A 19388-nucleotide genomic window follows, 5' to 3' on the forward strand; every position below is an offset into this window, starting at 1 on the left:
CATTCACAAATGCACTGTTTGCCATGCTCCTGGTTTCCTAGGCATTATTCAAGTGCCAAACAAAACATATTCATCATTGTCTTTTAATCACATCAAAAAGAAATATAGAGCCACCCCAGGGTGTTGGCAGGAATATGCAGTCCTCTGTGATGTTATTGTTTCCAGTGCTGCCAAACAATCCTGAAAATTGACTTAGAATAAATGTATTTTTAATATGATAACTCAAGGCTGCCCCAGTGAATACAGAGGCGCTCTTTGTCAATTGTTTTCAGAGGGTGCAGTACATTAAAGATTAGGAGCACCATGTGATACGCGACTATTAAGCCTTCCAGCACTGCTCCTCCAACTCTATTCCAATTTCTCATGTATATATTCTCCAGCCCTGACCTTAACCACAGCCTCGGCAATGAGATGACATTAGCACACAAAACCGATGCCTTGTCATCCTATCACTGTGCTGAATATGCGATGCCTACACAATTTTCTCATATATTTCAACAAGCAAATATGGAGTAACACAATAACCTCGGAATTAGAGGCTGATGTCTGATTTGTGCAAAAAAAATTAAATAAATAAACAAGTGGAAGCTATAATAATGTTTTTCAGCTTTGGCAGAAAACATAACAAATCAACGATAAGCTGGGCTACAGCACAGTGATTATGCCTCTATTACTCTCCAGACCATCGGGATGACGTGACAGATCATTGGGACAAGCCTATTCACTTTTTTCCTTTCCTGTGTATAGAAACAAGCCTGATTATGCCCTGCTTCCTAGCGTACCTGTTCATTGAGTCCAAGCATTTCCTTGTGAAAAAATGCAACGAGATGTGGCACCAAGGCACCAATGGACAATCCAAGATGGCAGCTCTTAATTAGCCAATCATCCTCGGCTGCACTGTTATCCCTGCCTTATCGGGGGTGGCGTGTGACAGTGGCAGCCTCATATTTAGTTGGAGTGGCTTGGCGGCGCGCTGAAGAAGAGCCGCTGCCGAGGGACACTGAGGCAACTCCTTCTTCTAATGATCCTTTCAATTAGAGCGGTGCCCTGAGGCGCTCGCCCAGCTGCCTGTTTAAAACACCTCCGTCTCTCAACGCCTGTCTGGGCCACCGCACTGTGCTGCGGCATTTAAGTCAATATTATTTTACAGACTGCCTCCCATCTATTATTGAGTAAATTGAGCCATCAGTGTCTCTGGACATTTTGGGCCTTAAATGAAATCTATTTGCTAATGCCTGGAGGAGGTATGCGTTTGATGCGGTGATGCTGGTTACACAAGAGAGACCCTTATTAGTGGGGCTGGAAAAAAAAAAACTGTTAAATAACAGCAAAGACAAAGCCCTTCCTGATTTGATTTTTCATTATTTAAAGAGAAATATTTTCATTCTTCATACACTTTCAGAAGAAAATGATACTAAACTGATATTTGTGTGGTACCCTCAAGAATGTCCTGTGCTTTTAGTTAGGAAACATAATTGGATTTCACTGACTATACAAAATGCATTGACTTTGTCGTTTTTGATTCATTTTCGTACTTTTGTTCACGGTAGTTATATGCTCCATTTTTCTTTTGATAAAAGAAGAGCATACCCCAAAATTAGATCTTGACAGCATTGCTGTAGCTTCGAGGTGACATTTATATTGCTTGTACATTGGTGAACCAAAATATATCCATACAGATGTACTTCACAAATGAGATCAAACAGAGATTTCTGGGTAATCACCAAGAGCCTCTTCCCTTAGCCTTGACCTCAAGCTGATGAATCCAGAGTGGTAATATAAACAACACCTTTGCAATTCAGCCCCCCTGCCCATCAGCCGGCTGTTAGTGCCTTCTCACTATGCAGGAAAACTCTCCTTAGTCCCCATCGATCGGCCAAGAATCAATGCTTTTAAAAGCCTTACACAATCTTTAGTTACGAGCAAAAGCATGCTTGTTGTGCTCTGACCTGGCCGTATTGATTAGGAGGAGGAGGTGATGAGAGAGAGAGAGAGAGAGAGAGAGAGAGAGAGAGAGAGATGGAGAGAGAGAGTAGAGACGGACACTGATTTTTCTCACCCTCGCTCTGCTTTCCAAGACGCTCTCATTATTTTTCACTGGCTGGAAGAGCCATTTCCATTAAGAGCTATTTTTTTTTTCTCTGTTGTAAAATGTTGCTTAATGTCTCATAATTGGGCTTTATCACATTGACTTTCCTGTGATGCACACTGAACCATGGAGGAAAATGATAAATGTGAGCCCATGTCACGCTACTTATTGCTCACCACAAATAGATCTGGAGCTTTGTCCTCTGTCTGTACTTTCTCCTCATGTCTCCTTCAACTTTATATAATGCATTCCTGAAATGCCCAGGCTCCTTCCAACACACTGACGGAGTCCCCAGTTGGCATCTTCTGAATGTCTGAGTTTCAGTGTAATCAATTTACAAGTTACAACAATGTAAATGTGGCCTCCAAGGTACAGCCATGGCATTCAGGTCCACCCACACTCACACTTCATTCATGGTTAAGGTCCACGACAATCGTACAATGACACCTTTTACCAACACAACACTTTATAAATAGAAAAATAAAATAAAATATAGCTTTTAAGGAGCTTAATAAGTTCTGCCAAAATAATAACATTTTAGAATTCTAAATGTATTATTTGAATAAATTAATTATAGCACCCAGTCTGGTGGGAAAGTGGAATAAGTGGATGTAAATTAATTAGAGTATGTGTATGTAGTGCTATCCTTGTTCCTCTGTTATTGGTTCTGTTGTTTGTGTTCCTGACATTTGCAGAAATGCTTCTAAAAAACGCACTAATTCTGAGTAGTGTGTGTCTCTGAAAGAAAGAAAAAAAATCCTTTGGAGGAAAATACCTTCAGTGTATGGACGTAACTGTAAGCCAGTGAAAGAAACGCTTTGTTATGGTTTGGTGTGTAATATCAGCATGAGCACATATGCTTGGTCTTCCTCCCTTACACTCTTTTGTGAGAGTGGAACTGAAAAGTAGCCCCTCTCCATATGTGTACGCCAGACTCTAACTTTGATTCTACCGAAGGGATTATGTCTCTCTCTAAGTCATTGCTGCTTCTTTTCATGGCTTTGTGAACAGAAAATGCGGTATTACTTCTGTAAGCCATGAGGCCTGAGACGATTCTCTGATGTTTGTTGCTGTTGGACTCTGTGGTTCCAGTGCTAATAGGGAATCGGAGCTAATCCCATCGTTCTTGCAGAGAGTTTACTAAATTTTGAATTTACACGTTTAATCCCTTTTAAAATGGTCTTTGAACATTTTTAGCCCCTCACTGTTGCTGCATTGATGGAATATGGCAACACACTTTTTCGTCAGAAGATGCTTTATGAAGCATAAATTTAATATCCCTTCCACTTAACTGTGTGCTGTAATCCCTCCATTATAAATGTGCACTCCAAACATTAAAACTCCTACTTCATCCATGAAATTATGGACAGAATATTCAAGGTATCAGCTGCTTTCTTTGAGCGTGCAGATCCTGCACTTAAAAGCAAATCAGGAATATACAGAGCAGCCTTCTTTGAAGAATATGACGATAGCCTAATCCATGCAGAAGTGTGTAGAATGGCTGGAGATTCACACAGTACAAGGGCAGCCACGATAGGCCCCAGTAAATCTGAGCGAAGTGCACAGTATAACCCACATATATTACACTGTAACTGTCAGGTGACCAGATCTGTGGTGGAGAACCATATAAAGCCATCGAAATATGTCCAATCTTCCTCTAACAGTAACACTGTATATTATAGAATTTGTTAGCACACCACCAGGTCAGGTCAAAGCAAACAATGAACCAATTACTGGCCACAAAATATCTTTGATCTATTAGTGAATAATAAAATGGCAAATAAAGACTTAACATGTGTCATTTTAATCTGTGCGATGAAGTACTCCTTTGTTTTCCAGACTAACCCCTATCTGCCTCATCTGCAGCATACAGTGGAAAACCAGTGACGTTTACCTGTATTTACTAAAAGAACAGGACAGTGGAGGACTCAAAATATAATAGAAGCCAATTGGCAGATGCTGAAAATAGAGCTTATGTTGAAAATACTGGAATAGAGCGGGATGATAACACCTGACGGAAAGTACCTATAAATTTGTGTGAGAGAAACTGTAATATGGGAGCATCTCTTCCTTATTCTGAAGTAATAAATTCTATGAATAGCAGATGTTCAACACTTGAATGTCCACCAGTTCCTAAAAAGCCATACAGTGTTAACATGGACTTTGCAGAACTATCAGTTCCCTTTGGCTTCTTGCACAGCTCCTCTTTTACCGACTGATAGATTTAGCCAAGAAGCATATTATTTAACTTCATATAATCTCATAAAACTCATTTTTGAATACAAAAAGCATCATGTACACAGTCACAGAGATGTGCAATCAGACAGATGTGCAGGCTGCACTGGATCCCTCCTCCTCCTCCTGGTGCAGAGCGCACAGTTTTTATTCTGAAGAGAATCCCGCTTCTGTGTTTTTCTAGGTGTGCAGCAGCAGTAGTAGAAGGGGCCTATTTCACGTTCGCTGTGCCCCTCGCCTGCTGCAGGGCCGCGTGCGTTCGCGTGTCCGTGGCCTCGGGCGCTCTGAGCGCGTGCGCGTGCGCGTGGCTGAGTGCGCTGTAGTTCGTGAAGGCGGTGTAGAAGGCGGCGGCAGGACCGCAGTACAGCTGTTGCGCGCGCGGGAACGGGCAGTGGTGGTGCGCGCGCGTGGGTGACAAGGGCTGCGAGGGGCTGGGCGCGCGGACACACGACTGCGCGCGCTCGCTGCTCCCCTTGTCCGACGTGGCCATCTCGGCCAGAGACCAGAGTTTGGGTTTGGGGGGCGGGACAGAGCGCAGCGCGAGCTCTCCGGGCCCCGAGGACCGAGGCTGTGGGGAGGGGGAGCGGGAGCGCGAGGGGGAGGGGGCTGTGGGCCGCGGGGACGCGCTCAAGGCCCGTTTCTCCCGCTCTGTAACACGGTCCGCTTCATCAGAAGGGCTTTTAGAGTGGTCATCACACGTGACGGAGCCTGGAGTCGTGGGGAGACCACCTGAGAGAGAGAGAGAGAGAGAGAGGGATTAGTCCATTATATAAGTCTAGATAATAATAATAATAATAATAATTATTATTATTATTATTATTTTAAATAGTAAATATTACTATTATAAAAATAATAAACGTTAGGTCAACAGTTTTTTTTTATTATTTAAAAAAAATCATTTTGCACGGACTATTTTCTTTGTTTATATTTAATATTTAAATTTATTCCCCAATATTTGTGAAATTAACAGTAATTTATTACTGTAATAATTTTAATAATAATAAAAATAATAATAATAATAATAAGAATCCTTTTGCACTGTTGTAAACACTGAATATATTTAGAATAATTACACCCTAATTAATACACTATAATAATAATAATAATAATAATAATGGTCTTGATATGTCCCCTCACATGTCTCGTGGCTGGGCTCGTTGCTCGTGGTGGTGTTGGGGGTCTCGGTTTGTTTGAGGGGCACCTCGTCCTCGTCGTGTTTCTCCAGGTCAATGTTCTCCTCCTCCTCCTCGTCCTCGCTCCTCGTGCGTGGTGTCCACGTCATCTTGTTCTCCTTCTTGAGTCTCCTGCGCGCGTTGGCGAACCACGTGGAGACCTGTGTGAGGGTCATCTTCGTGATGATGGCCAGCATGATCTTCTCGCCCTTGGTGGGGTACGGGTTCTTTCGGTGCTCGCTCAGCCACGCCTTCAAGGTGGCCGTGGCGTCGCGCGTGGCGTTTTTGCGGTAAGCGGGGTCCAGCGGCGGGAAAGCACCCAGCGCCCCATAAGCGGGGAAGCCCACCGAGCCCCCCACGGCCGGACCGGGGTCATAGGGACAGCCCTGCGGTCACACACACACAGACACACATCAGAAAAGGAGGGGGCACTCAGTCTCCACAACAACAGCGCTGTAAACATGTGATACACTTACATCACATACAGGGGGAAAGGTGCTGCTCTTAATTTACAGAGGTTCTCATCTGCTCCACACGAGCACAGCAGCACTGTTCACTTCTCTTACGCAGGACAGGGGTTATGTATAGGACCCCGAGCACTCACAGGAATGTGCATGCCATCCTTACATCTTTAAAATGCCCCTCAGAATGATGGAAATGTACTGAGAATGTTCTGTCTTCTTGGAAATGGTTCTGATTTGCACCAGAGGGGTTCAAAAGCACGACAACAAACCTTCTTTAAAAGGTTGCATTTAGAACCATGTACAGTATGTTTTCCATTGCTCTGAACAAGCTTTGTGATGCAAGAATACTTAAGGCATTAAAATGGTTCTTGTCCTTGTTCGTGCTTCTGTCTTTGTTGAAGAACAAAGTTTAGATTTGATCTTTGTTTAGATTTGAAAATCAGATCGAATCAATTACATTAAAATGTAGACACACTTTTTTTTACATTTCTTTATTTCTTTCCCTTTTTTTAATTTTTCCTTTCTTCCTTCCTTCTTTCTTTTGGCCAATTTCTTCTTCCTCTTTTTTTCCTTGTTTCTCGGTTCAGTGCAGTTGAATAAACTCAATTAAACGGATGCATCAGTCCTGTCTGTGTTTCTAAACCCCCTGCCTTTGTTAAACAGGCTCTAAACCTCAAGATCATCAGCGCAGGACACCGCAGCTGCACCGTGGTGTCATTAACACTATCCTCCCACGTGCTCCTCTGTAATAAAGTGCTGATCTGCACATCAGACTGTTGAGGAGGCAGCACTGAAGGCTCTTCATTTAATCAGAGCTCCGCATTGACGCCGAGCAGAGCTGTCCTCCACTCACAGGCCTGAAAGTGACGAGGGGTTCGTCCACACAACGCTCAGACAAACCAGCCCTCCATCACCACACAGCGGCAGCAGCAGCAGCTTCACCTCTAACATCCACAAACCAGTCATGGAAACACACCAGCGCTCGCTCTGAACAGGTTTAAGGATCTTAAACACAAAGGTGCACACTAGTTAACAGAGGAGTGAGCCTCAGAGCGGAGAGACGGGAGTGTGCAAAAGTTTGAGCGCCCCTCGTCTAAGTTGTGCTGGTTTTCCAAATCAAATCAGCGAACACTGATATGACACTTCTCTGCACGTCTGATAGGTGCCGTGTGGTCTTTGCCCAGGCCACGTGTTTTTATTTTCTACATATGTTTTAACTCAAATAAAGAAACACCAAAGCAAATCAGTAAGGGTGCGTTGAACGTGTTCTCTGTGAAGGAGGTCGTACTTATTCCCGACAGAAAATCAACACAAGCCCGTCGGCGCAGGGAGAGGGAGCTCAAAGTTTTGCACACCGCTGTGTCCAGAGGAGAGCTGCTGTGAGTCTCCGGCGCTGCTGAGAGTTTTCTGTAACTCACCACGAAAGCGGCGAGCTGCGCGGGCTCGGCTCCGAACTGCAGCGCGCTGAAGGACGCCGGGCTCGAGAAGGCGGCGGATCCCGCGTACGGGGCGAACGCAGATCCAGATCCCGAGGATGAGGATGAAGACGAAGACGACGACCTGCTCAGGTCCTCGGCGCGCGCTCCGTACGGCGGGGGACAAGAGTAGAGCGGCAGAGGGGCGGCGGGCTGGTACAGAAAGCCCTGCGGGTACGACATGCTGCAGGAACCGTGGGTCTCACTCAGGTCCGCCTCACATTAAAAAGGCTCACACCTGGGCTCCGCGCGCGCGAAAGGGATACTGAGAGCGACCAGAGCGCAAGAGACCCAACACATCTCTACTGAGGCTCTGTCAGGTCCGCTCTCCACTCACAGTCCCGGAGTGAGTCAGAGAGGAGAGAGAGAGAGAGAGAGAGAGAGAGAGAGAGAGAGAGAGAGAGAGAGAGAGAGAGTTTGCGCGCGCGCGCGGGTTGTGTGTGTGTGTGTGTGTCTGAGGGTGAAAGCGATAGCGTCCAGGAGGAAGAGAGGAATTTCCTCGGCAGTAAACACAATCTCTCTCTCTCTCTCTCTCTCTCTCTCTCTCTCTCTCTCTCTCTGCGTGTTATTTTCTCTTAAATAAGTCAAACCCATCAGCAAAACCATTAGCATCAAATATTACTCTTATTTACATTAAAAACGATAACATTTGTAAACTTGAGGAGAGTGAAATAAAAACCACCGGCTTTTCTTTTGAGAGACAAAAGTCTTTAAAATGTATCATTTCCATAAAAATAAAAAATGAAATATATATAAAGCTGTGTCGTATTGTGTTTTTACTCGATGTTTTAAACATTTTAACGCTAGGTTATATTTTTATTGCCAGGAAACGTCACTCTAGTAGAATAATCAGATGTAAACTTTTTGATCACGCGCGCGACACAGACCGGAGCCAATCCCCTTCCAGAGCACTACACAGGCCTTAAACCACAGCTTCTACAGCAAAACTCTGCACCAAACAAGGATAGCTAATCGTGCATGTTTAGACTGTAGATTTAAGGAGCAGGATAGGGATCATAATCAAGTCCGGAAACTGAAGTCTGCATTAGCATCATCAAGACACGTCATCATTAGGATAACCTGTGGTACATACACCATTCTTTACACAAGCTGACAGGACAACCAGACAAATTACAGATATGCATCCAATAAACTCCTGTCACTGAGCCCCCTGTGAATAGAGGCGCGCGCGCGTGTGTGATTAAGGTGATCAAATGGAGCAGCAGAGGACGCAGGAGAGTTGATCCTGTGTGTAGGAGCTCAGACAGGGCGAGCGGCGTGTCGAAGCAGGAGCTTGGTCGTGAAGAACAAAAAGAAAAAGAGGAGCAGGAAGTGGAGAAAGAAGAGGAAAAGTGGGAAATGGAGGGAGAGGATGAGAAGCAAAGAGTGGAGGAAGAGGAGAAGAAGCAGAAAGTAGAGGAAGAGGAGAAGAAGCAGAAAGTAGAGGAAGAGGAGAAGAAGCAGAAAGTAGAGGAAGAGGAGAAGAAGCAGAAAGTAGAGGAAGAGGAGAAGCAAAGATTGGAAGAGGAACACAAGCAGAGAGAGAAGGATGAAAGGGAGAAAGAGAGAGAGGAAGAGGAAAGAGAAGAAAACGAGGAGGCAGGGGAGTCTCTTGAGGAGAGTAGCGTCACTGAACCAGAAACTGAGCGAACACACACGTTTACAGGTATAACCCCTTCAACTCAACACTCCTGTTTCTATCCTGGCAGAGTCCCAAATGTACCCCTACTCCCTCTGAAGTGCACTATGTAGGTAATAAAGGGATGACGACTGCACGCCAAAAAGAAAACTATCTATGCTGCATGGCTCACGGTTTACATTAATTGTACTATTTGCATGTAGAAGCTGTAATCCCTTCACCTCTGTAATGCACTTTATAGGGTGTAGAGAATAATTTGGGACACGCCCCATCCTCATTTTAAACTCGCCTTTCGTTTATACCGTGTGTTCGCTTCACTAGAGGCTACAGGCTAAACACCGTTCATAGGCCCCAGTTATTGTTTTCTACTAAATATTTAAAAAGGAAAGGTCTGCAGTCTGTGTGGTGTGTTCAGTGGGTTATGTAAGGGCCATCTGTGTAGGTTTTTGGTTCCTCCTGAACTCCGGAGCTATTTAAATGTAGCTTCACGGCGGTAACTAATCTAATTAGTGACTTCTATGAATAGGTGCCAGTGCTTATCCGCCATGCTGAGAGCAGAGTAAGGTCACAGAGAGCGGGACACACCTACAGTATACTGGAGGAAGGCTAACGTCCTCAGCTTTAATCATTTAGGGCAGTTCTTCTCAGTGCAATGATAAAAGTCTAGGATTTCTCTTACTTGCCAATGACACGTGTGGTCATAATAATGCATATTCTGTTTTTTTAACAGATCAGTCTGTCCCAGAACAGCCAGAACCTGCCGGCAAGGAGGTAATTACAACATTTAAGTTGTAAGTTTAAAGGGAAAGTGAAATATTTCCCCTACAGAAATATGATATATGGCATATATTAAAATACATGTATGTCCCCTATTTCCAACTTACATTTGTCACGTAATGGGAACATATATTTCAGCCAGTTAGCAATATACTGTACATATTACATATTTGTCATTTGGTTATTATAGTTTCTTTTAAAGTACTGAATTTCACCTGGACAGGTTTTGTCACTGCCACACAGCTCCACGATCTGTAAGGTAATGTTCTCCCTGTGTCTCTGTGGGTTTCTTTTGGATTCTGCAGTGTCCTCACGCAGTCAAAAAAAACACAGGTTGGCTGTATGAAATTGTCCATGGGTGTGAATGTGTGATACTCTGTGATGGACTGGCACCCCGTCCAGGGTGTGGTCCTGAATTGCACCCAGCAATTCCAGGAGTAGGCTCCAGATCCACTTCCAGAAAATGAGTAAATAAGTGAATTGAGCCCAGGTATCAATTGTGTATATCTGGCCATGTCTCAGATTTCTGGACTCCTATGTATTTAAATCCACCAATTCATAAATGGATTTGAAGTCATAAACTATTCTGATTTGTGACGCCTTATCACTATTTTTTCTTTTTCTTTTTATTTAATGTTTACTCTCAGAAGTTATTTTATGAACAACACCACAGGTTTTGTGTCATCATAATTTAAAAGGGCTCATGTCATGGAACACCATGATTAAAAGTGTTAAGTAGAATATGGAAACGATGGATGCTGCAAAACTAACCTGAGATGAAATAATAATATTTGTGATGTCACATAAATAATGCATTATTATTTATCTACTCGCCCACCTAAGGAGTGTTCTGGCTTGGATTACTGTTTGAAAGAGGCAAGGAGCCAGTCAGAACAGAGGTCATTTGCATACACCAGTCGTAAAGCAGATTGAACAAAAAGAACTTTTAAAATTATAAGGCATAAGGCAAGGTTGGGAAAATTGTAGTAACATTCATGACGAAAGTTTTTGAAAAATGAACAAAATAGACCGTATGCGTAAATGTAAATGTAAATAAATGTAGGATGTGGTATAACAGTGTGTTTGTTCAAATGAGACTGAAAACATGTTTTTGTGTTATAAACTGCACACATTCTGTTTAAAATAACACACATAACTTTTTAGGAGTAACTCAGATGAACACACACAGATATTATAAACAACAATATGGATTACTGACACAAAACTCTTGATAAATGAATCTGACTTTATTATTTTTGCTCAATGTCCTCTCAAAAAAAAAAAGAAAAACACCCCCACCACACAAACAAATAAAACCAAACCAAACAAAACAAAGCATGACAAAAAACACAGCTTATTTCCAAACACATTAACTGTGATTGATTTATCAGTGACAGGCCGCAGGTAGCATTGATCTTTCTGAAGACTCATAAAACACATAATTTACAGTTATAACCGCAGGGTGGCATCAAACTGTTAACGCTCTGTGGAATGGTAGTCTCCTCTCTGTGACAAGACAAATGATTCATAATGTGCTTAGCTGCAGTAGAGTATACTTTTATTTGAGAACGAGTCAATAAACCCAGTGGCTAAATGAATATTGATTGAATATAATGAAGCTTGAATAATGGCAAAATGCACAGTGCTCAAGAATATCCTTCCTTTTCTCTGCTCAGAGCATGCTTTGATGCATGACTTCTAGCTGAAGGATGAAATGATGCAGGCTGTAGTAACATTATGAGAAGCTTCAGCGAAGTTGCTTTGCTCATAAAGTACAGCAGGGCTGTGATTAAACATATGCCATAACCTCCGTTCTCCGTAGAGTGCATTTGTAATTATGCATGGTTAGTGAAATGATGCGGACACTTATGTTGCCTGTACATGTGTTTTCATACATTTAAGGCTTAGTGAGCTGTTCTGATAAGTCAATACATCAGTAATACCCTCAAGGACATTTGTTACTTACTTTTAAAACCATTAAACTGGGATTGATGAGGATCAGCAGAGTTCTTTAAGCAACGTAATGGATTTATGCTGTTTTCCTTTTGTGGTCTTTAAGGAATACCCACCATCGCTGGGTATTAACTTAAGGCAAAGATTAGAGATTTGCATCAACCTGTTTACTTCCTGTGTGTTTATATTTGCTCAACCCTCTGAAATCCTGCTTGGTATTTCCTGGATAGAGACCCCTCTTTGCTGTAACCCCTCTTTAAGACTGTTGAGATGAGGAGCCAAGAAAAGCTCAAGTGTTATCTGCTAACACAGTCCCTGTGCTCAAAGAGTGATTTTCCCGTGGTGTGTTTTGACCCCAGGTGGATCTTGTGGCTTTGCACTCCTTAGTATAGTCCGAACTGTTGTTGGTATCACATGTCGCTAGATGGAAATGAACTCTAAAAAGCTGCCTCGACTAATCAGCATGGATTAACTAAAGTGTCTGAAGCAGCTGTGGAATGGAAATTGTTGCAATTTTTTCAGGTTTTTAAACCCTCATTCCAGTCTGTGTTAAGGGATTACTCCAAATAAGAACGTTGATGTACTTCACACCATGCCATTATGGATGCTGTGTATCCCGTGTAAGGTCCCTAAATATGCTTTAAAAATCAGAGCAAAACTTAAAGCAACTGATTTGAATGAACTGTCGCTAGTTCAGAAGCATGTTTGAGTAGTATATCAGTTTTGTTGCCATGTTTTACCGCTCTTTTAAGCAGAACTGAGTTGTAGCAAGTCCTTAGGTCTTCAATAATGCCTTCCTAAAGAACATTAAGAAAGCTTAAATGCTTTCATCCATTCACACCCTAATTAACCACAGACTAAAGAGGGCGAAATGATCAGTGGCCACAGGCGGACAGCATTCCTAATTAATTACAAAAGCTTGAATTACACTTACAGTCATTATGGCCAGTGAAACAATTCCTCTCTTGTTACGAGTCCTTGTGTAACGAATACCCTTCAGGCGTAGATGTTTAGAGTAAGTTGAATGGACTGACGTTTTTCCGAGACATTCTTTTCTAATGAAAGAGATGACATGTCAGTGGAAATGGAAGAGAGAACAGCTGTGACATGAGCAAAGCACTGTGGGACATTTTAATGTGACGTCTCGTTGGTGGGAGCTGAATGTACCACAGCACTCGCTCCAGGTCCAGTTTCACATTTTAACTGGCTTCTAAGGGAAGCATATTTGACTTATACTTTGGTGAGTTTTTAGACAGGAACTTTAGGCTTTTTCTCTGTGGTGGAAGAGATGATCAATGGAAAGAAAGAATGGATGTAGGTGCCATGGCCAGTTAATCTACAGGCAGGAACTTTGTAAATCATTGATGAATTGAATGAACTAGTGAATGAATGAATGTTTTCATGTCATGCCCATTCCTTTTAGTCTTGTGTCGTTTGTTAATAAATACCTGCGTTTTCTATGAGCATACATTTTCAAGCGCCTTGTGACATTCCCACTATTAGAAATATCCACTGTTGCTGCTGTGGTCTTAATGAACATGACCAGCGCTATAAATGGCATGAGCCCCTGTGGGATTTCACTGCCCAAATGAAGTGCAGCGGAGGTTGAGCCTGGACTGAAGTGTGACAGATGAACTGTGGTTAATGGCCACTTACAGAGAGGTCTCATCTCCACTGGGCCATGCATGCACATCAGCAGGTGACTAAAGGAGCAGCTCCACTTGTCAAACTGTCCCATTACTGCCTAATGAAGAGTAATCATGCTGCTATTGAGTGAAATGTTATTCTTGGATAAAGGGAATTTGTGCTTGTCAGCCTGTTTTAGATTAGGGCCCAGTAAGAGGAGATTATGCATTTATGGTTATATCAGTGAGAAGCTGTTGTGGTAACATAAATGTCTCCCTTGGCTACATGGGCAGAATCATAACTTGACATAATAACCTCTTCGGTTTAAAATAGTTTTATAAGGTAATGGTGGATTTTTAAGTTTCAAATATACCTGTACATTTCAGGTGTACTCACCAATATACTTATTTAATTCATATTACTATTTATGGCATGTGAAAACACCACTGTTGACTGACTTTATTCATTGTCAGGAGTCTCTGGCTTGTCAGACCTTGTCAGTCTCCACCAAGACCTCAGACCGTCAGCTACTTTTGCGTGAGTTAAACATTCCACTCCAGATACAGTCCTGGGATTATCTTTATATACTAAATATGATTTATAAATATCATAAAAATGACATGAAATATAAATATGATTTTAAATATACTAATGTTTATCCTCAAAACAGACCACATATCACAGCCGCTTGTTGATCCCTCTCCGCAAGCACCAACACCAGACTGCCCTCATGAGTCTTCTGCTGGTTGTGGAGCCTCGGGGGGACACCAAAGTGAAAATAGGGAAGTCTGGGAACACGGAGGGATGATTGATGGACCTGATCCTGCTGGAATGGACTGGGGTCGGGAACAGGCAAGCAGTGACCTGTTTTGTGTTGAGGGGGACCAGGAGAACCCAAAAAACACAGCATCCTTAGAGAACTTTGAGAATCAAGACAGACAGACACCAAACCAAAGCAACCAGGAGGGAACTGTCCCAACTGTGATGGTGACCAATGTAGAAGAGGTGAGCAAACGTATACTTTCTGCCCACGTCTTTTAAATTTTTATATATATATATATATATATATTGCATTCCTAAATAAATTAATAATAATATAGAATGAATAAAAATAGGATATAATAATAATAATAATAGGATAAATAGCAATGGGCTTGATTTAAGGACTAAGTGTGAATGTGTGATACTCTGTGATGGACTGGCACCCCGTCCAGGGTGTGGTCCTGAACTGCACCCAGCAATTCCAGGAGTAGGCTCCAGATCCACTTCCAGAAAATGAATAAATAAGTGAATGTTGTGTTTGGTTTAACAGTACATTTTGTGAACATAGACTTTCATAATTAATAGTATTTTGCATTTTAGAGGCTAAAGACTGTTCTCTGTGTTTTTTCAAGTATATATTTAAAACGTATTTATATTTCAAGGGTGTATTTAAACCTTTTGAAGGAGGACTTGCACATAGATATTCAAAAACAAATGCAAATTAAACATTAGCTTAAAGCATGTTATTATATGGCGTTATGATGTCTTGAACTATCACGTGTCTAAAGATGGCTGTGAGATTTTGTTTTTCTCTGATAAGTTAACACCTGATTCACATGGTTCATGGAAAATTCCTTTAAATCTCACATTCCTGTGATTAGTATTCATCCAGTTCGACCACTTTATGCCATACTTCTCAAATCTGAGTGTTCTCTTTCTACTTTTTTTCACCTCAGAAGTCTTTGTTTCTCTAACTCTTCAGTAGACCCCCACTCTTATGCATATTTGCAGTCTTTGTTCTTCGTCTAAATGTTATCTCTGATCATATGCAGTGCAAAGCTTGCCTGACAGTCTTTTTCTATTCTGAATCTGTTTCATCAAACATTTCCTTCCCCAGCAAATGAAACCGTTCATCCTCTGAATATCATATTGTCTGTATTTTTCAGATGCTGTAAACTAATTATGCATTCCTTTCTTGGCTAGAACGTCTTTGTGTGGAGTGTTGGTGAGGAGAGAGGGTGGAGGGTCCGGTAATGCAGTTCCGACTATTAGGGCATCTTTTATACTCGCTGAGGTGATCGCAAAAAACTCTAATGTAATTGAGAACTTCATGGAACAATGTAGTGTTTTAGGAAGTGCAGTCTAAACTTTGAGGCTGTAAGACTGTGAATATCTGAAATAAGGGCAAACTTTATATAAAATGTCAGCAATAGCTTGTACATGCGCATGCGTGTGTTTTTGTGTGTGTGTGCCTTTCTGTCCTCCTCACTCCTCTGAGGGTCCAGTCTAAAGAGTAATGATAGCCATTGAGCAGGAGGAGATTGATGGCAAGGCAGGCTGAGCTGTACACTCTAAAGTGCCCCTGAAGGAGCCAATAGATAAATCAGTTTAAGCCTCGGACCCCATTTAAAGAGGCCTTGGCAGGTTAATGTGATAGCCTCTCCAATACATTATAGTGCGCCCTCATTCAGGTGAATGGGCCCTCACTCCTTGCTGACCCACACTCACTGCAATCTCATTGTGTTTTTTTCATTTGCTCATCCGTATGTTGCCTCCATGCTGATCTATACAGCTTCCAGTGTCGGTGAACATTGGTTGATCCCAAAGTACATTTGGGTATACGATGATAGGTATCTGATGGAATAGGGTGGTAGCAAAAAATTCTAAAAATTAGGATACCAGAAAAGTTTTTGGAGACTTTACAAGAAACATATTTAGTTCCCTGCACAATGTGAAATTCGCAGATTTTAAGAAATTAATAATATACGTTTGAAAGTCTAGTAACCATTTTGAAACCTTTGAGACATTATTTTTAACTGTGTTTTCAAAGTAAATGATTGATTTGCGTAATCCGTTTGTCTTTATGAATTAAAAAATATCACATTAGCACAGGTTATCTTTAAGTTGAAGGGATTATATTGACGTATTAAGGTGGACAGTGTACACAGCAGAATCAAGTAAATTCAGTGCATTCCTTTAGCTAAGGCCTATGAGCGATTATCAAAGTGTTCTGAAAGTCGTACTCTGTCAGTAACTCATTAACCTCGGAGGCTGATCTATGCTGTAGTTTTAGAATTTGCAGCAAGTGATGCATGCAGAATTAATACAGATTGTGTCTCCTTCTGTGGAGCTTTTTTATGAAGTGTAATGAAAAAATTAACACAAGCTTACAACCAATGAATATGCAAGAACAGGTATGCACAAGAAAATCTTTTTCTCCCATACCTTTGCATGCATATCATGTTACGTACTGGTAGGGAGCTCTTTGAGTAGGAGGGGCCAGTGTTCACCGAAGCCTTGCGCATATATATCGAATATTTGAATATCAGAGACACTCGTTTGCATCCAAATGAGTTCTGCTTGTCTGGCTGATGGACAATTTCAGCTTGACCCCTGCCTCTTTGTATGCAACCTACAGTTTACTGTCAAAAGAATCTCATTGTTTTCACCTCATTGTTGCGTATACCCTTGGCAACCCTGCATTTCTCAGTGTCATAAAAGTATAGATTTTGTCTCTAAATATAGTGTTTTGTACTCCAGTCACACAATTGTTAGATTCAGCTGTCCCTGTTTCGTTTTCCTCTCCTGAAATGGCTAAAAGCTGAGGAAAAACTGATCTTAGGCACAACTCTGCTCCTCATAGAAACAAACCATTAATTTTTCTAAGAATTTGAATACATCGGGTGACTTTTTGTTTTAGCTTCACCACTTCTGCTTTTGTTCACCTCTGAAATGGTTAACAACTAAGGAAGATATTTAAGCAAAACTGTTTTATTTGATATAATGTTCATTTCTGATGATCAGTCATTTTATTGTTTTCATATTTTAGCACTGACGACACCATCACACTTTTTCAAATGAATTTTGTGAAGTTGTTCTCCCTCCTCCTCCTCCTCTTCCTCCTCCACTCTCTCCATATTTACCTCTATGCCATTACACATGCATAATGAACAGCAGAATATTAAAAGCAAACGCTATCTTATTTTCTTTGTTTGGAAAAATACTTATTAATGTGCAAATGAGTCAAGACACCTCACCTACTCAGTGCACACACAGGCGCAGAGCAGTTTAAACACAAACATCAGGCTCAGCGCAGACTCGGACCCGGTGGGAAGAGGCGAGTAATGCAGTGGCGTTTAATTCGGTGACTGCTAGCCTATGACAGCCTCCATAACCCTCTGGTGTGTGTGCATGCTTACTCATCTGCAGCCTCTCCAAATGACTTACCCGATCACTTGTGAGAGAGGAGTGTATTTAAAAGCAATTGGCTCCTCAGATGAGAAATATGAAGATACTGATATCATGCATAAAGTTATTTTGGACTCTCAGAGGAGCACTAAAGAAGTAATTCCCCTCGGACGGAGATACCCAGGAACTAATATGAATGCAAATTGGATTAAACGGCTGCATTAGTGTCTGATAAACAATTTACAGCTCTGAGGGCTCTGCGGGGATGGAGCCGGCGCTGTAGTGAGAGAGCCTTCACTCACACTCCTGCGAGCCGGAGGATACCAGTCAGAGTGCAGCATGGAGCCCAGCCACATAGTGTTAGCAATTAGAGTGGGGGAGTCGAATGTACCTGATTATTTCTGACAGTGTAAACAAGACCATGGCATTTTAGCGTCAAATTTAGTACAGGATGAAACCTCTTTGAGCCTCATTCAAGCTCACATTTAACTCCAGGAATTGTGTGGATTAGATAGGTATAAATCATTATAAGCCTCAAGTTTCATAACCTAAGTAACACACAGTATATCCCTAAAAACCCAGGGGCTGCATTGGATGGTCCACACCTCACAAATGAGTAAACGTTCCTCACTTGTACAAATACATACAGTAAATACTACGTTTATAGTGGTGTAATTTAAGAATTAGCTGAATATAAATGCAGTTAAAGGGCTGAGTCTTTATATTCCCAGGTTTATGGCCTATGGCTTATAATAAAGTACTGTGAGAAAGTCAGAGGCCAACCTTTAATTTTACAGTCAACATGGCCATTAAAAACCAATAGCTGATTTTTCACATATTGTCAATAGAATACATGCTGCTAATCCACTACTGTCCATCATTTACCCATTGCCTCCATTCTTTTTAGATTTTCTTTAAGTTTTCAAAGCAATCTGGAGGGATATGCATATGTTCTTCAGTCTTAGAAACAGGCTGCATTTACTTCTTCTCACAGTTTTTATGCTCTCAAACACATTCAACAGGGCTCTGTGGTGGCAGAGTCAGCTTTTCTCTGTATTTTAAAACTTTGTTCCAGTGCTCTTTATTTACATTGTGCCCTTCCTCGTGCAAATAAATGATCTTATATCTTATATTTCACCAAATATTTATCTGAAAATAAGTCAGTAAATAATAGTCACTGTTTTTTTTAACTGTATTGTACATTCCCTAAAATCCTAAATTAATCTTATATTAAGCAGAATGTGAAAAGAGCATTCACTACACACTGCTTGGGTTAATTAAATATATTTCCATAGATAATGGATTTGTGGAGGTGATACACACAGAGATTATATGTAGTTGTTTTCTGGCTAGTCTATATAGGGGTGTGTTAAAGGACTTGGGAGCCTGCTGTCTGAGGGGTGTAATTAATGATGGGCAGAAGGACAGTCCAGCTCTGATCACTTTCACTGTCCCACTGCCCAGTAATGAGGAGCAATTTAAGAGCAGACAGCTGAGGCTAGGTATTACCACTGCCTACACACACATTCGCACATACACACTTGTGCACTTACACACACAGCGGCTGTTCACCTGCTGCTGTAAAAATCTTGAACACCCACACAGTCCCTGGAGTAGTTTTGTATACATTAAAATGCTGTGGGACATTTCTGTATCTTTGCTCTGCTTCTGGCAGCTGGTGTTGTCTGCGAGGTATAAAATGAGCTACAGCAATTGAATTTGGTTTTATAGGTGTGTATATAGAACATAACATAAAATGCTTTTTATAATTAAGGTCATGCTCATGAG

At 41.6% G+C, this 19388-nt stretch overlaps 2 protein-coding genes and 1 long non-coding RNA gene across 3 annotated transcripts in view; 2 read left to right on the plus strand and 1 right to left on the minus strand.

Annotated features, from left to right (window-relative positions):
* LOC136695388 (uncharacterized) overlaps window positions 1-7495 on the plus strand; it is a 32197-nt gene extending 24702 nt beyond the window's left edge. The window contains exon 6 of the long non-coding RNA XR_010802281.1: window positions 6624-7495. This is a non-coding gene — a long non-coding RNA (uncharacterized lncRNA). The remainder of the gene's footprint in view (window positions 1-6623) is intronic.
* Window positions 3804-7747, minus strand: irx5b (iroquois homeobox 5b). The gene is made up of 3 exons (XM_066669438.1): window positions 7379-7747; window positions 5462-5882; window positions 3804-5053 (listed from the first exon to the last, which is right to left on the minus strand). The coding sequence occupies exons 1-3, from the start codon at window positions 7616-7618 to the stop codon at window positions 4536-4538; spliced, it is 1179 nt and encodes a 392-aa protein (XP_066525535.1). The 5' UTR covers window positions 7619-7747; the 3' UTR covers window positions 3804-4535.
* Window positions 7617-19388, plus strand: part of LOC136695005 (myb-like protein X) — a 50475-nt gene continuing 38703 nt past the window's right edge. The window contains exons 1-5 of the mRNA XM_066668819.1: window positions 7617-7630; window positions 8617-9101; window positions 9805-9845; window positions 13904-13967; window positions 14101-14435. Coding sequence (XP_066524916.1) covers window positions 7617-7630; window positions 8617-9101; window positions 9805-9845; window positions 13904-13967; window positions 14101-14435 — 939 coding nt within the window. The remainder of the gene's footprint in view (window positions 7631-8616; window positions 9102-9804; window positions 9846-13903; window positions 13968-14100; window positions 14436-19388) is intronic.

This window comes from Hoplias malabaricus, chromosome 4 (genome assembly GCF_029633855.1).
Source record: "Hoplias malabaricus isolate fHopMal1 chromosome 4, fHopMal1.hap1, whole genome shotgun sequence".
Classification (NCBI taxonomy): domain Eukaryota; kingdom Metazoa; phylum Chordata; class Actinopteri; order Characiformes; family Erythrinidae; genus Hoplias; species Hoplias malabaricus.

Coding starts and splice junctions, on each gene's coding strand:
- irx5b (XM_066669438.1), bottom strand. CDS start 7,618: ATGTCGTACCCGCAGGGCTTTCTGTACCAGCCCGCCGCCCCTCTGCCG. Junction 5,883..7,378: donor CGCAGCTCGCCGCTTTCGTG/GTGAGTTACAGA, acceptor GTGTGACCGCAG/GGCTGTCCCTATGACCCCGG. Junction 5,054..5,461: donor CGAGCCCAGCCACGAGACAT/GTGAGGGGACAT, acceptor TCTCTCTCTCAG/GTGGTCTCCCCACGACTCCA.